The 16,590-nt window shown below is 40.6% G+C and overlaps 1 protein-coding gene across 8 annotated transcripts in view; it reads right to left on the minus strand.

The window, feature by feature from the left end:
* dctn1b (dynactin 1b) overlaps nt 1-16,590 on the minus strand; it is a 160,335-nt gene that overhangs the window by 6,695 nt on the left and 137,050 nt on the right. For 7 of the 8 annotated variants that reach the window (XM_034159869.1, XM_034159868.1, XM_034159867.1 and 4 more), the window contains 8 exons: nt 13,865-14,026; nt 12,924-13,055; nt 12,695-12,823; nt 12,389-12,531; nt 12,131-12,297; nt 9,414-9,425; nt 8,214-8,341; nt 5,116-5,299 (listed from right to left, as the gene is read on the minus strand). In XM_034159869.1, the coding sequence (XP_034015760.1) occupies nt 5,116-5,299; nt 8,214-8,341; nt 9,414-9,425; nt 12,131-12,297; nt 12,389-12,531; nt 12,695-12,823; nt 12,924-13,055; nt 13,865-14,026 (1,057 nt within the window). The remainder of the gene's footprint in view (nt 1-5,115; nt 5,300-8,213; nt 8,342-9,413; nt 9,426-12,130; nt 12,298-12,388; nt 12,532-12,694; nt 12,824-12,923; nt 13,056-13,864; nt 14,027-16,590) is intronic. The other variant, XM_034159866.1, reaches the window with a different exon arrangement.

The following is a 16,590-nucleotide window of genomic DNA, read 5'->3' on the forward strand; positions in this document are numbered from 1 at the left end:
TAAATAAAGCGCTTCAAGCATCTGATGCAGATGAAAAAGCGCTATATAAATGCAGTCCATTTACCAAAGTGTCCTCATTTTACAAACCAATATAAAGAATTCAGGTTTGGGGCTCTGATAACTGACTATATTAAAGCTTCAAGAATAGGATGTTCATGTTTTGTGCAACAACCAGCTGAAGATGCCACATTGGAAAGGATCATAAAAGAAGTGAAATTTCAGGTGCAGTTTACCAGAAAGAGACTTGTTTGTACGTCTATGCAAGTCACACATGTGTACCAATTTTCATCTCCGTACTACAAAAAACCCCTATGGGGAGGGGTTTTTGAAAGTTTCAAGGGGGTGCTATTGAGGCATTTTGCCCCACCCATGGGCGACGCCCCTATGAATTGTAAGAGGTTGTCATGCTTGACCTGTGTATCAATTTTTATGATGATATGACAAAATTAAAGCCGTCAAAAGGAAGAACGTAATTTCATGGCGAAGGGGCGATATTCAGTATGCCGCCACACAGAAGCCGTTACTCGTAACTTCACGGCGATCATCGCCTACGTTCACCAACTTGTTCTGCATGTTTTAGAAGTGGAAGGAAGTCGATGGGGTTAACTATGTGACATCAGTACCTGTTTAAGTATAATGTTCCATGGCGAAAGGGTCAAAATGGAGGCGCCATAGCGGCCACACCCTTCGACACAGATAAAAGCTTTTGAAAACTTTTGATCAGTATCGTCTCTGGATGATCTGGAAGAAATTTGAAGTGCACTGGACAAAATCCCTAGGAGGAGTTCGTTCAAATACAACGTGTGGAAATCACCCCAAAATGACAAGAAAATTCAAAATGGCCGACTTCCTGTTGGGAGTAGACCCATGGTGCAAGAGACTTTTTTGTACGTCTATGCAAGTCACACGTGTACCAATTTTCACCTCCCTACTCCAAAAAAACCCCTATGGGGAGATGGAACAGAAACCCTATGGGGAGGGTTTTTTGAAAGTTTCAAGGGGGCGCTATTGAGGCATTTTGCTCCGCCCATGGGCGACGCCCCTATGAACTGTAAGAGGTTGTCGTGCTTGACCTGTGTATCAATTTTCATGATGATATGACAAAATTAAAGCCGTCAAAAGGAAGAACGTAATTTCATGGCGAATGGGCAATATTCGGCTTGCCGCCACACGGACGCCGTTACTCGTAACTTCACGGTGTTCATCGCCTACGTTCACCAACTTGTTCTGCATGTTTTAGAAGTGGAATGAAGTTGATTGGGCTAACTATGTGACATCAGGACCTGTTAAAGTAAAAATAAGACATTTCCTGTTACCACCGGGGGGCGCTATGGCGCAGGTGGGATGTTAATATATGCACACATTCAGGGCGGAGCCCTCATCATGTCCAGCAAGTTTGACGGATCTACAATTAAGTATGTGGGCGTGACAGCTGTTCGAAGTGAAACGGCGTGCTCCGAAAAGCTCGCCAAAGTTTGACCAACCCTAGCAGCCACGCCGTTTGAACTAATTACATTCTTTTGAACAATTACATTCCACCAACTTGTTCTGCATGTTTTAGAAGTGGAATGAAGTTGATTGGATTAAGTATGTGACATCAGGACCTCTTAAAGTAAAATGGCCAAAAATGGCAAAAAATAGCTCAAAATCGAAACTTAAAATCAAAATGGCCGACTTACTGTCGACATTTCACTATGACAGTAAGAGACGTTTTTGTGCATCCCAGCATGATAAATATGTGTACCGAAGTTCGTGAGGCTACGACAAAAAACCCCCTATGCGGAGGTTTTTTTTCGCGATTTTGCTGCGACCTTGTGCGCAGCCCCAAAATATCGAATTTCGGATCCGGCCGGACGCCTTTGGAAAGTTTGGTGAGTTTTTGAGCATGGGAAAGGGCTGAAATTTTGATTTCAGAAGTGATATAATAATAATAATAATAATAATAATAAACAGCACAATTACAATAGGGTCCTTGTTGGACGTTGTCCTACTCGGGCCCTAATAATAATAAATAATAATAAACAGCGCAATTACAATAGGGTCCTCATGGGACATTTTCCTACTCGGGCCCTAATAACAATAATAATAATAAACAGCGCAATTACAACAGGGTCCTCGTAGGACATTGTCCTACTCGGGCCCTAATAATAATAATAAATAATAATAATAATAAACAGCGCAATTAAAATAGGGTCCTCCTAGGACTTTTTCCTACTTGGGCCCTAATAATAATAAATAATAATAATAATAATAATAATAAACAGCGCAATTACAATAGAGTCCTGGTAGGACGTTGTCCTACTTGGGCCCTAATAAATAATAATAATAATAATAAACAGCGCAATTACAATAGGGTCGTCATAGGACTTTTTCCTACTCGGGCCGTAATAATAATAAATAATAATAATAATAATAAACAGTGCAATTACAATAGGGTCCTCGTAGGACTTTTTCCTACTCAGGCCCTAATAATAATAATAATAAACAGCACAATTACAATAGGGTCCTCGTAGGACTTTTTTCTACTCGAGCCCTAATAATAATAAACAGCGCAATTACAATAGGGTCCTCATGGGACATTTTCCTACTCGGGCCCTAATAACAATAATAATAATAAACAGCGCAATTACAACAGGGTCCTCGTAGGACATTGTCCTACTCGGGCCCTAATAATAATAATAATAATAATAAACAGCGCAATTAAAATAGGGTCCTCCTAGGACTTTTTCCTACTCGGGCCCTAATAATAAATAATAATAATAATAATAATAAACAGCGCAATTACAATAGAGTCCTGGTAGGACGTTGTCCTACTCGGGCCCTAATAAATAATAATAATAATAATAATAATAAACAGCGCAATTACAATAGGGTCGTCATAGGACTTTTTCCTACTCGGGCCGTAATAATAATAATAATAAATAATAATAATAATAAACAGTGCAATTACAATAGGGTCCTCGTAGGACTTTTTCCTACTCAGGCCCTAATAATAATAATAATAAACAGCACAATTACAATAGGGTCCTCGTAGGACTTTTTCCTACTCAGGCCCTAATAATAATAATAATAAACAGCACAATTACAATAGGGTCCTCGTAGGACTTTTTTCTACTCGAGCCCTAATAATAATAAACAGCGCAATTACAACAGGGTCCTCGTAGGACTTTTTCCTACTCGGGCCCTAATAAATAATAATAATAATAATAATAATAAACAGCGCAATTACAATAGGGTCCTCGTAGGACGTTGTCCTACTCGGGCCCTAATAATAAACAGCACAATTACAAAAGGGTCCTCATATGACTTTGTCCTACTCGGGCCCTAATAAATACCAGAAATCCTGATCGCTACTGGTTTACTGTCTACTGCTGTTCCTCTCCTTCCCGTCTTGTGTCTTCCTGTTGCTCCTCCTCCCCCTGAGTGAGGAGTTGTACAGTCTGATGGTCTGAGGGACAAAGGAGTTTTTCAGTCTGTTGGTCCTGCACTTGGGAAGGAGCAGTCTGTAGCTGAAGAGGCTCCTCTGGTTGTTGATAACAGTGTGCAGAGGGTGACTGGGGTCATCCATAATGTACAGCAGTTTGTCCAGTGTTCTCTTCTCTGCCACCATCACCAGAGAGTCCAGCTTCATGCCAACCACAGAGGCAGCCCGCCTGATCAGTTTGTCCAGCCTGGATGTGTCCTTCTTGGATGTGCTGCACGCTGCGGTGTAAAAGAGGATGATGGTTACTATGGACTGGTAGAACATCCACAGGAGTTTCCTACAGATATTAAACAACAACAACCTCCTCAGAAAGTACAGCCTGCTCTGTCCCTTCCTGTACAGGTGGGTGGTGTGGATTGTCCAGTCCAGTTTGCTGTCCAGCCACAGCCCGGGGTACTTGTAGGAACTTAGGAACTGTAGGGATGGTGCCTGGTTTACTCTAAACATGACACCTGGCATTCACACCAATCATCAGGACTAGAGAATTTTTTTACTCATGGTTTGAGAGTCCTTCAGGTGCCTTTTGGCAAACTCCAGGTGGGCTGCCATGTGCCTTTTACAAAGGAGTGGCTTCTGTCTAGCCACTCTACCATACAGGCCTGATTGGTGGATTGCTGCAGAGATGGCTCTTCTTCTGGAAGGTTCTCTTCTCTCCACAGATGAATGCTGGAGCTCTGACAGAGTGACCATCGGGTTCTGGGCAGCCAGCTCTAGGAAGAGTCCTGGTGGATCTGAACTTATTCCATTTATGGATGACGGAGGCCACTGTGCTGATTGTGACCTTCAAAGTAGCAGAAATGTTTCTGTACCCTTCCCCAGATTTGTGCCTCGAGACAATCCTGTCTCAGACAATTCCTTTGACTTCATCCTTAGTTTGTGCTCTGACATGCACTGTCAACTGTGGGACCTTATATGTAGACAGGTGTGTGCTTTTCCAAATCATGCCCAATCAACTGAATTTATCCCAGGTGGACCCCAACTAAGCTGTAGAAACATCTAAAGGATGATCAGTGGAAACAGGATGCACCTGAGCTCAGTTCTGAGCTTCATGGCAAAGGCTATGAATACTTCTGTGCATGTGATTTTAATTTTCAATAAGTTAGTAAAAATCTTAAAAAAAAACAACAAAAAAAAAAACTTTCTTCACATTGTCATTATGGGGTACTGTGTGTAGAAGTTTGATGGGAAAAATATAAATTTCATCCATTTTGGAAACAACGTAATATAAAATGTAGAAAAAGTGAAGCACTGTGAATACTTTCTAGATTCACTGTACTTATCTATTATATCCTTTTTTGTATTATTTGTGTCCTGCTTGCCTAAATTTTGTCTGACTATGCTGCTGTCAAGAGTGAATTTGCCCAGCATGAAAACAAAGTCTTGTGTAAAGTTTAGGACCTATTTAGTGACTTGCAAATATTCATGTGTCCATCCCCGGACTTATCTACACAAAAGTGGCTGTAAAAGTGATTATTTGTGTACAAAGCTGCCTTTGCAAAAAAAAAAAAAAAAAAAAAGTATAAATTTTTGCTACCATGATGAGATTTAGTGTGTGGTGTTGTTTCTGTGATGCATTGGGATATATTTGTTCCTCTACATGTGACAGCAGTCTTTTTAAGGTCTCTGCACACCTGGAGATTTTCCAGTAATATCCACCACCTTAACGTTGGCACTCAACTGCAGCAGTGTCTCCAACAACTGGTCAGTCTTGCGGTAGAGGGCGCTAGAGAGCACCTCTGGACGGGTGTCTCTGGATGGAAGCTTGGTCACTCGGAGAGGAGGCAGTGATGCGAGCTGGGTGTGCATCTTCTCTGCCTGAGGAGGAGAAGACCTTACTGCAGCCGTATGAACTCGCAAATGTATAAACAGGTCTAAATGCGAGTTAGTATTCTACAAACAAAACCACCAGCTTCAGTCTGTCCTCATTAATGTGGTACGTGTATGTGTACAATGAACCTCTTTAATATGTATAAACATCTTTAATGAAAGATGGGTTGGGGGGGGGGGCACTTCAACAGCTGACCAATAAGTTTTAAACTATTGTAAGTTTTCTGAAATGAAAAATGTGCACATAGCACACACCTAGCATTTGGCCCAATCTCTCTCAACAAGTTTTACCTTGTACTCAGTCATCATCAACCACTTTTTCATAGAGTTTTGGGTATCTGCCCACTCTTCTCAGCAGAATTGGTAATTAATTGCGTTGGTTTTCTGGCACCGACCAGACTTTAAGGACTAAACTAGATATTTAGACCATTTTATTCATTCTACCACCAGCTCTGATGTGTGTTTGGAGTAACTGAGTTGCTGAACATCCAGCAACTCCAGTTCCATATGGAGGCGTATGCATGGCTCCTGGTGTTCCTCAAAGCTAAGTACTTAGCAGGAACTGATGGGATCAGGTGTGCACACAGTATCATGACTACATAGGTAGTTTAGAAATATTTAACATTACATATAATTAAAAGTTGTGCACCAAATATCCATCCATTTTCTTCCGCTTATCCTAGGTCGGGTCGCGGGGGCAGCAGCTCAAGCAAAGCCACCCAGACCTCCTGATGCACACACACCTCCCCCAGCTCCTCTGGGGGAACCCCGAGGTGTTCCCAAGCCAGCTGAGAGACGTAGTCCCTCCAGCGTGATCTGGGTCTTCCCCGGGGCCTCCTCCCGATGGTGCACCAAATAATTTGTTTTTATTAATATTACAGATGTATGTTATACAACCCCTGGCAAAAATTATGGAATCACCGGCCTCAGAGGATGTTCATTCAGTTGTTTAATTTTGTAGAAAAAAAGCAGATCACAGACATGACACAAAACTAAAGTCATTTCAAATGACAACTTTCTGGCTTTAAGAAACACTATAAGAAATCAAGAAAAAAAAGATTGTGGCAGTCAGTAACGGTTACTTTTTTAGACCAAGCAGAGGAAAAAAATATGGAATCACTCAATTCTGAGGAAAAAATTATGGAATCACCCTGTAAATTTTCATCCCCCAAACTAACACCTGCATCAAATCAGATCTACTTGTTGACATTGACCCTATGCCATGACATTGACCCTATGTGTCTTTTTTACAAGGAATGTTTTCGCAGTTTTTGCTCTATGGCAAGATGCATTATCATCTTGAAACATCCCCAAACATCCTTTCAATTGTCCAAAATATCAACGGAAACTTGTGCATTTATTGATGATGTAATGACAGCCATCTCCCCAGTGCCTTTACCTTACATGCAGCCCCATTTCATCAATGACTGTGGAAATTTACATGTTCTCTTCAGGCAGTCATCATTATAAATCTCATTGGAACGGCACCAAACAAAAGTTCCAGCATCATCACCTTGCCCAATGCAGATTCGAGGTTCATCACTGAATATGACTTTCATCCAGTCATCCACAGTCCACGAATGCTTTTCCTTAGCCCATTGTAACCTTGTTTTTTTTTCTGTTTAGGTGTTAATGATGGCTTTCGTTTAGCTTTTCTGTATGTAAATCCCATTTCCTTTAGGCGGTTTCCACAGTTCGGTCACAGACGTTGACTCCAGTTTCCTCCCATTCGTTCCTCATTTGTTTTGTTGTGTATTTTTCGATTTTTGAGACATATTGTTTTAAGTTTTCTGTCTTGACGCTTTGATGTCTCCCTTGGTCTACCAGTATGTTTGCCTTTAACAACCTTCCCATGTTGTTAGTATTTGGTCCAGAGTTTAGACACAGCTGACTGTGAATAAACAACATCTTTTGCAACATTGCATGATGATTTACTCTCTTTTAAGAGTTTGATAATCCTCTCCTTTGTTTCAATTGACATCTCTCGTGTTGGAACCATGATTCATGGCAGTCCACTTGGTGCAACAGCTCTCCAAGGTGTGTTCACTCCTTTTTAGATGCAGACTAACGAGCAGATCTGATATGATGCAGGTGTTAGTATTGGGGATGAAAATTTACAGAGTGATTCCATAATTTTTTCCTCAGAATTGAGTGATTCCATATTTTTTCCTCTGCTTGGTCTAAAAAAGTAACCGTTACTGACTGCCACAATCTTTTTTTCTTGATTTCTTATAGTGTTTCTTAAAGCCAGAAAGTTGCCATTTGAAATGACTTTAGTTTTGTGTCATGTCTGTGATCTGCTTTTTTTCTACAAAATTAAACAACTGAATGAACATCCTCAGAGGCTGGTGATTCCATAATTTTTGCCAGGGGTTGTACAACTATTCCAACTCAGAAACAAGAACAGTGCAAAGCAATCATTGCAGTGACAGTCATGACCAAGATGAGTGTATGTAAACGTCTGAGAACAACTGTAGAATCACTACGAAGTGCTGAAGTGGACAAAGAAAGAGAAAAAATATATATCAAGATTATGTTTTAAGAATTAAGTCCAAATTCATTTTAAACACAAATGAAAGCTTTGATTGAGCTTAAAATAAAATAAAAATAGAAAACTGCCTTTAATTCAGACTGCAGAGGGGCACAAGAACGAGTGCTGTAAGGAGGTGACAGCGGGAATGAATGACTTGGCCTTCTGTGCTGCCAAAATGTTTGATTCATTTATCTTTTGTACAGAAACTCATCAAAACGTGGAAACTAAGTCAACACAATGTGGAAAATAAACAGTTTCTCAGGCACATGCAACAGCATTTTGAGTGCCTGATGAAGAACATCATCTTAATTAGGTATTTTTCTCTCTGTGGCCTCTCCGGGGATGTGTACTGCTCTGATGTTGGCTCACCTTTAGCCTGTTGTTGTCATTCTTCAGGTGTTTGATGCACAGTCTCTGTGTTTCGATCTGCTGAGTCAGCAGTGGTGAGTCGATCACCTGGGAACCCGAACCTGCAGCTATACCGGACATCATACTGGCTGCAGGTGAGAGCAAGTGGACATCAGCCACATCAGACGTGGAAATTTATTTTATCCTTTGTAAAATGTGAAGATGTGCTTGTTTTCTGCTTTGGCACAACAACGATTGAACACCAGGAGATTATAATGACAGCAGCAGCTCTTAAACTGCTTCAAATGACTCAAATGACCTTTTGACCAAAGTAAGCTGCTTGAATTAGACTTACACCAGCTAAACAAACTTAGAAAGTTTGTTTAAACAAAGAAAATGATGTCTTTAGATTTTGGACAAAGTCCTTCAGGCTCTGAGACACTGAATCGTTGTTTGATATAAAGAAACAATTAGTTAGTCAATTTAAGTCTAAACTTAAATTGCCTAATGTCCACCATACACCCTAAAATACAATCACCTCATCTAAACCTCAGGGAGTACCAATAGGGTAAGTGCCAAGTGTTTACTATGTATTGTTGTTAATGTGTTGACAGATAGACAGATGCAAGCATGACAACATTATGGCCCACATGTTATGTACACAGTGGTGAGACATAAAAATGATGAAGAGATTGATTTATAATAACAATAGTCATCAGGAGATGACATATCCCCCTATTCCCCACAAATCAGTAAAACAAAGTGTCGGGGAATCATACACTCGTATACTAAATATGAATGAAATAGGTCAACTGGTTCTCTTGAGATATCGCGCTAAGAAGTGAAACCAGACGAGCGGGTGGACATGCTGATCGCTTATATCCCCCCATATTCCATGCCGGAGGGATAAAAACTGTAATTTGTGACAAATCAAAGTGACAAATTTTCTGCTCTGTGCAAAAATCTCTCAGGGCACTCGTGGTGTCTGAGCACATTCATTATTGCTCCCAATGTCAGCAATTATTTCAGCTACTGAAGAAGTTTAAACTTTTTTTTTTTTTTTTTTGCTTAGTCCTCAAACGAACATAAAGTAGCTGTAATGAAACATGCATCCAGGATTAAACTGCAGACAACATGCAAAATTAAAACATAAAGTGTCTCCCCTGAAATAATAATAATCCACATGCAGCATCAAAGAGATGCACTCAAAGTGGTGGATACCTTTTTGTTCCTCTGCAGACACAGGAGGCAAAAGTTAAAAAGAACAAACCACACAGAGAAAAGAGGATGTTTCAAGAAACATGAAAACAAAACGTTAAGCTGCACAATATAGACTCTAAAACTATTTAGTGGAGGTACAAAAATGTAGGACAGACAGCTGAATAGCTCTGCCTCCTGCACTATTCCAATAACAAGCAAGATACTTACATGAATCACATATCCACTTAAAAGTTTGGAGTGTTCTATCTCAGGCAGTGTCATTAGTTTTCCCCACAGTCACCTTCCCTTTTCACAAAGCTACACCAATGACATACTGTAGTGTTCAGAATAATAGTAGTGCTATGTGACTAAAAAGATTAATCCAGGTTTTGAGTATATTTCTTATTGTTACATGGGAAACAAGGTACCAGTAGATTCGGTAGATTCTCACAAATCCAACAAGAAAAAGCATTCATGATATGCACACTCTTAAGGCTATGAAATTGGGCTATTAGTAAAAAAAATAGTAGAAAAGGGGGTGTTCACAATAATAGTAGCATCTGCTGTTGATGCGACAAACTCAAAACTATTATGTTAAAACTGCATTTTTAGCAATCCTGTGAATCACTAAACTAGTATTTAGTTGTATAACCACAGTTTTTCATGATTTCTTCACATCTGTGAGGCATTAATTTTGTTAGTTTGGAACCAAGATTTTGCTCGTTTACTAGTGTGCTTGGGGTCATTGTCTTGTTGAAACACCCATTTCAAGGGCATGTCCTCTTCAGCATAAGGCAACATGACCTCTTCAAGTATTTTGACATATCCAAACTGATCCATGATACCTGGTATGTGATATATAGGCCCAACACCATAGTAGGAGAAACATGCCCATATCATGATGCTTGCACCACCATGCTTCACTGTCTTCACTGTGAACTGTGGCTTGAATTCAGAGTTTGGGAGTCGTCTCACAAACTGTCTGCGGCCCTTGGACCCAAAAAGAACAATTTTACTCTCATCAGTCCACAAAATATTCCTCCATGTCTCTTTAGGCCAGTTGATGTGTTCTTTGGCAAATTGTAACCTCTTCTGCACATGTCATTTATTTAACAGAGGGACTTTGCAGGGGATTCTTGCAAATAAATTAGCTTCACACAGGCATCTTCTAACTGTCACAGCACTTACAGGTAACTCCAGACAGTCTTTGATCATCCTGGAGCTGATCAATGGGTGAGCCTTTGCCATTCTGGTTATTCTTCTATCCATTTTGATGGTTGTTTTCCGTTTTCTTCCACGCGTCTCTGTTTTTTTGTCCATTTTAAAGCATTGGAGATCACTGTAGAGGAACAGCCTATAATTTTTTGCACCTGCGTATAGGTTTTCCCCTCTCCAATCAACTTTTTAATCACACTACGCTGTTCTTCTGAACAATGTCTTGAACGTCCCATTTTCCTCAGGCTTTCAAAGAGAAAAGCATGTTCAACAGGTGCTAGCTTCATCCTTACATAGGGGACACCTGATTCACACCTGTTTGTTCCACAGAATTGCCGAACTCACTGACTGAATGCCACACTACTATTATTGTGAACACCCCCTTTTCTACTTTTTTTTTACTAATAGCCCAATTTCATAGCCTTAAGAGTGTGCATATCATAAATTCTTGGTCTTGTTGGATTTGTGAGAATCTACTGGTACCTTGTTTCCCATGTAACAATAAGAAATATACTCAAAACCTGGATTAATCTTTTTAGTCACACAGCACTACTATTATTCTGAACACTAATGTAGACAGGTGTCTATGAAGAAATTGGGTGTCATCTCTCGGGATCAGCAACACAGCTGATTGCGCCTCTGCATCATTAGCATAATGGTTACCCTTCAGCTGTTCTTTCAGCTTGAGGGAAAAGAAAAAAGTTGGAGGGTGCAAGATAGGGTAGAAGTGGTAAGACCTCATAAAATTCAAGCCGCTGTAATGCATCCTCTGTTTGTTGACTCGTGTGGACGAACACTGTCATGCTGAAGAACTGCATCTTTTCCAGAACCAACTCGCTTCAAGTGTGCATATAGCTTTTGCAAAGTGTCCACATATCAGTCGGAGTTGACAGTTTTGCCCTCTTCCAAAAAATTCTTTGAGGACTATGCCACTGCAGTCCTAAAAAAATGGTGGTCAAGATTTTTCTCGCTCAAGGAATGACTTGACATTTTTCTCCTTCAAACGTCTTGCCCACCTCCTGACGTGAGAAATTCAATAACAGAATGTTGTAACAGCACGTCCATGAACGTTACCATTTTTTTTACTGACTACTGTGTGCATGTGTTACATCAAAGGCAATTCTGCGCATATTTGAAATTTCAGAAGAAAGCAGTGTGGTGTAGTGACGGTCTGTAAGTGAAGGATTATTGTTGCGCCAGTTTCACTTCTATATCTTGCTTGTTGAAATGATCTCCACTGTAGGCAGAACTTGTCAGCTGGGCCTTGTAAATAAACAGGCAGGTAAGTCCCACACGATTCTGAGCACAGTTAGAGTAAGAGACGCTGGGTCTGGTATGAGGTTCCTTTCCTCACTGCCTTTGCATGATATCAGGCACCGATCTCAGCAAGCAAAAAACAACTTTTAGGAGGAATTCTAATAATAAAATTGTGCTTCATGAGAAATATCAAATAATCCAAATAGGAGAAACTCATGAGAAACATGTTATTTAGTTATTTAGTGTGATGGGTATGTTACACTCACCCCCCGAAATTCCTGTGACGATGGAAGCTATTCCTGATGGGCCAGTTCCCCGCAGACCATCAATGGTCATTTTTGATTGGCTATTGATGCGCTGTTTGAGCTCTGCCTTCTCGGACTCCAACTGATCAATGTCGGCCTGCAGAGCATCCATCGTCTCCTCAAACTCCCTGCAGGAAAGACAACAGCACAGAGAAGTAACCAACCAGCTGGACACTTCTGAAGCTTCCGATCCGATGGACACTCTGTGCACAAGCTTACTTCTCTTTCCTCTTCAGCAGAGTCTGGGCCTCGTCCAGTCGCGTCTGGATCTTCTCCACACGTTCATCTGCATCTTTGGAGGAACTGTCCAGCTTCTTCTCCAGCAGACTGAGCCGAATGTTTGCCTCGCTCAGTTCCTCTCCCTAAATCACACAAACTCAGGTTTTAACATTTTAACTCTCTAAGTACTCTTCACTTATGCGGCAGAATGTACTTATTTACTGTAATAGTTGTATTGTCACTGTAAGTACACTGAGTGAGAACAGGGCACAAGGTGAACATGGCTCTGTTCAGCTGTGTGTCTACCTTAATCTTGAGGGATTTTTTCAGCTCTTTGATAACTGTTTCTCTGTCCTCCAGCTTTAAGCCGAGACCTTCTGCGTCAGTGATTTCTGCGCGAAGTGCTGCTGCTCGCTGATCCACTGGTGGCATGTTCTAATGGACATCAACATTGTACCAAAATAATAACGTTCTTCTGTAGTAACAAAACCGTTCACCAGCTGAACTGAAGCGCAACGTTTATCGCTTGACTTACCTTGTTCTGAACCTTCTCCGAGTCATACTCTCCCTCCTGCATGGCTGTAGCCATTTTGTTCATGGTTGCTATGACAACGCCACAGGACTGTCTCAAACACTCGTAGGGGTTGGCGCCCTGTGATCCATAAATCTGAAAATGGCAGCTTGTCAATAATGAGAGATGTGAACGATTGCGTGTTGGCTGACACTCCAGATCAATTACACACCAGTTTTCATTTCTGCATTTATTTCCATGTATAAACCTGTTACAACACATTTTTCATGACTTTTCAGCAAATTTAACATTAAAGCAATATGTGGTGTGAATAGTAAATTATTTCAGATTAATGTTACATTCCTGTCCACGTTCACCTGCTGCAGCTGCAAAAGACAATCCAGAGGCTGATTTATCCTCAGTTATGGTCTAAGAAGGACAGTAAGAAATTCATTCTGTTGGTGCAGAGACACTTGGATATATGTCTGACGAACTACAATGACTTGCAGTCTTTGATGTTCAATACATCGATCCTTGTCCTATACAAAAAAGGACCTGTCCTACACTAGTGGGTAAAATGACGAGGACAATCCAATGAACACCAACGGCAAGATGCACACATTAAACGGGAACTCTGGGCATTTTCAATCTAGGCTCTATTTTTAGACATTTTTGTGTTCATCTTTTCACCCGGGAGAAACAACTTTAATCAGTTCCATGTAGATTTAGAGCACTGGAAGTGTTTGGTACCATAGAAAAGATCCCTATGGAGTTAAATGTGTGTATGTTTACCTCACTTAAAGCAACTGACTATTACAGTTAGTCACCAAATTTTGTCCTTATTCAGAGACAACACGCTCCACCAAGTCATAAGTCGATTATCACCAAGGGGCTCGTTTTTCTAATTACAGTAGGGTCGGGTATTTGTTAGTTGAGAACAAACCCATGTTCTGACGTTTACGTACCTGCTCTCCGGCTTTGAAAGCCACATCCTCCAGTTTGACAGCTGACAGCCCGTCCTGTTCACCGAGCGGTGACATCATTTGCGCGCCTGCTGCTGCCACTTCCTGCAGCACCGCCACCACCCACGTCAGGTGCTTCCTGCAGTCTGATAGTGTGTCTGACACCTGTAGGGAAAAATTCAAATATCAATGTTATTAAGATTAACATAACATCAATGAACCATAATTTACTGAAGAGATTTAGCTGAAATTTGCCAGCCTTGTCCACTGTGTATACACCTCAAATGATTCTAAAGATCAAGTTCGTGCACACAGTTTTTATAGTTACTGCCCTTGTTTTTGTCCGTTCACAATCAATACAGACAGGAGTAATAAAACTAAAATTTAACAAAAAGTACAAATGAAATTTTTCATAAAAATTTTTCATTCGGAAGATTCAGACGGCTTTCGGTGGCTTTTCAGTCGTGTTACTATCCGAAAAACTGTGGACGAGGTGAGCATGTCACAACATGTCCTATGAGACTTCATCACAGTGGCACTTTTGTTCCGCCATCAGCTTCGTGACGATGAATTTCGCTGCAACTCTTTTCATGGCAAAATCTTCTGTCACAGTAGAATGTGCCGAAAAAGTGCTGATGTTCACCTCTTCCACAATTTCTCGGACAGTCACACGACAGTCCCACATCACCACAGCGTTCACTTTGGAAATTATCTGGTCATTTCAGCATGTTGATGGCCGACCGGAGCGTGGCTCGCTCTCCACCATTGTGCAGACGTCTTTAAACCGGTTGTACCGCTCCTTAATCTGTGTGATGCCCATAGGATCGTCACCGAAAGCCGTCTGAATAATCCGAATGGTTTCCACCTGGCTGTCGCCCAGTTTCTGGCAAAATTTGATGCAGTCGTGCTGCTCCAGTCGTTCTGCCATTTCCTTGCAAAGTAAAAACGACGAGAAACTCCACCCATCCTCACACAAAGGCTGCTTACAAGCAAATGATGCAATCGACAGGCGTGAAAAAATCACGCATGCGCACGAAGGTTCAAAGTTGGCTCATGCAAGCACACGTGATTCAAATCCATCAGGTTTTTGAAAAAAATAAAAAGGTCGTATACTTTTCTAACAGACCTCATACATATTTGCAGCAGTTATGCCATATTTTTATGCATGAAGGTATCGCCCTTATAAATTAATGTTTTGTTTTTGGATACATTATGGGTAAAACTAAGTGGCAAGTGAAGTCAGTTTTTTTCTTATCAAAAGTAAATTTTGTGGATGTCAGTGTCTTTGTATTTATTTCTCACAACAGAGGAAAGGTGGCCCAAAAGTGTTAAATATTGACAAATATTACTTGTTGAAGCTTAAACATTTATTTTTCCATGAATTATTTCTATAATTTTCACATACGTTTAACAACAGATTGTGGGTTTAGGGTTTAGGAGGAAGTGGAGTCACTTCACTGCTGGGTCATGAAAAATCATGTGTTTTTCATTATATTGTAAGCTGATTCACTGTGCCCCAGACACTGATTCACTGGGCACAGTGAATCAAAAATTTTAAAATTGATTTTAAACACCTGTAAATTACACTTGGGGAGAAATAAAAAACACAGCCTTATAAACAATAACTTGCTGTATTAAATCTAGGGATGCATCGATCCACAATTTTTCACTTCCGATCCGATCCTGATACCTGAATTTGTATATCTACCGATACCAATACTTTTCCGATCTGACACCAGAGCACTGTCTGCTTTAATATTATATTATTATTGTTGTTGATTTTATGAGAATTTTCTAAAAAAGGAGACCTAAATATTGAACTACAATTTGCCAGAAGGAGCATCTAAGATGAAAGCCTAGATTTGATGTTTTTATGAAAGAATTAAGTACTTTTATTTTTTTTTATAGAATTTTATAGCTTTATTTTTATACAGTTAAAGAGAAAAGACAGCATCTTGATAGTCTTCACAAAAGGTTAGAAACTTTAGTGGAGGAAGAGGCCCATAATAAGATCAAAAGTTCATAGTTAAAATTCAAATGTCTGAGCATTTAAAAAGTAACGAGTGGCAAATCAGGAAGTTTCACAACCTTTTAGTGCAGAAAAGGCGTACTTTCAGTGGGGGTAGTTTTAAAGATACACCCAGACAAATTAGTTACAACAGGGAAAATTGGGTAAAGAATCTCTCAGACAGGGTTCTAACACAGACAGAAAAGGATGTGGTCGCGAAAGGACTAAATTTCTCAGTGACCCCTAAACATATTCCGACAGTAGAATACATCACTGTAGTAGAGTCAGCCATTAAACATAACAGGATGTCAGAGTCAGAAGCTGGGGACCTCCAACTAAGAGTCACAGCAGTGCTGAACAGTGCTAAGCCTCCTCCGTTCAGCATCACAGGAGAAGAACGGAAAGCTTTGTCAGCACTGCAGAAGGACCAAAGCATCCTTATCCTGCCAGCGGATAAAGGCAGATGCACGGTGGTCCTGAACACATCGGACTACGAGGCCAAGATCAACAACTTGCTCAGTGACTCCAATACATACGAGCATCTGAAGAGAGACCCCACGAGCGACTATAAGAAGAAAATCATTAACTACCTCCAAAACCTGGAGAAAGAGGGACTCATCGACAGGCAGGCAGGCAGCTTTTGTGGCTTCTGTTTGTTCTTCTCTGTACCCTGGGGACGCCATTCCATGCATCTATGGACTGCCCAAAATCCACAAACAGG

Source organism: Thalassophryne amazonica, chromosome 19, assembly GCF_902500255.1.
Source record: "Thalassophryne amazonica chromosome 19, fThaAma1.1, whole genome shotgun sequence".
NCBI lineage: Eukaryota > Metazoa > Chordata > Actinopteri > Batrachoidiformes > Batrachoididae > Thalassophryne > Thalassophryne amazonica.